Source organism: Eimeria mitis, genomic scaffold (genome assembly GCF_000499745.2).
Source record: "Eimeria mitis Houghton genomic scaffold, Emh_scaff2240, whole genome shotgun sequence".
In the NCBI taxonomy this organism is placed as follows: domain Eukaryota; phylum Apicomplexa; class Conoidasida; order Eucoccidiorida; family Eimeriidae; genus Eimeria; species Eimeria mitis.
In genome coordinates, this window is record NW_013570568.1 from 2,853 (window position 1) to 3,844 (window position 992).

At 48.4% G+C, this 992-nt stretch overlaps 1 protein-coding gene across 1 annotated transcript in view; it reads left to right on the plus strand.

The window, feature by feature from the left end:
* EMH_0050830 (uncharacterized protein) overlaps positions 1-992 on the plus strand; it is a gene marked incomplete at both ends in the record, with an annotated part of 6,351 nt that overhangs the window by 626 nt on the left and 4,733 nt on the right. Inside the window, one exon of the mRNA XM_013496693.1 lies at positions 392-886. Within this exon, the coding sequence (XP_013352147.1) occupies positions 392-886 (495 nt within the window). The remainder of the gene's footprint in view (positions 1-391; positions 887-992) is intronic.

Sequence of the window (992 nt, forward strand, 5' to 3'; positions counted from 1 at the left end):
CTCAGGCTTTACCTTCTCTGGTTGCTGCTGTATTTTCTTCTGTTTCTTCTTCTTCTTTAGAGCTGCGTGCTTTTCGTTTGTTTCGTTTTGCTTCTGCTGGCACGCATGCAGCAGCAGCAGCAGCAGCAAAAGAAGCAGCAGCAGCAGCAGCAGCAGCAGCAGCAGGGAGAGATAGATCATCATCAACAGCTATTATACCTTCTTTACATCGTGGGCTTATTCATTCTGCTGCTCGACCTGCTGCTGCTCCTGCTGCTGCTTCCCCGCTGCATCTGCTGCATCTGCTGCAGCAGCACACAGCAGCAGCACGCCACAGCAGCAGCAGCAGCAGCAGCAGCAACTTCTTTTTGCATGCGCTGCACCACAGAAACTCTGCTGCTGCTGCTCGCAGGATAGGGAGAACCTCTCCTGCTGCTTTAGCAGCAATTGAGAAAGCAGCAGCAGCAGTAGAAGCAGCAGCAGCAGCAAGAGCAGCAGCAGCAACAGCAGCAACAGCAGCAGCAGCAGCAGAAACAGAAACTGCAGCAGCTGCTGCTGATGCTGATTGGGGCTCAGCTTCTCCCGTCCCTGAGGAAACAACAGCAGCAGAAAGAGCAGCAGCAGCAGCAGAAGCAGCAGCAGCAACAGCAGCAACAGCAGTAGAACGAACAACAGCAGCAGCAGCAGCAGCAGCAGCAGGACGCAGCAGAAGATCTTTCTATAGCAGCAGCAGCAGCAGCAGCCTTAGGGAGGCGTTTAATCAGCAGGGAGAAGCAGCAGCAGCAGCAGCTGCTGCTGCTGCTGCTGCTGCTGCTGCAGCAGCAGCAGCAGCAGATAAACAGCAGCAAGAAAGAATAAAAAAAGAAATAAAAATAATAAAAAGAGGAGAGAAAGAAGCAGAGGAAATGTATTATATTAAAATAAAAAAAAAAACAACAAAAACATTAATTTCTCTCGCACTCAAATTCAATGGTAAATAAAAAAAAAAAAAAAAAAAAAAAAAAAAAAAAAAA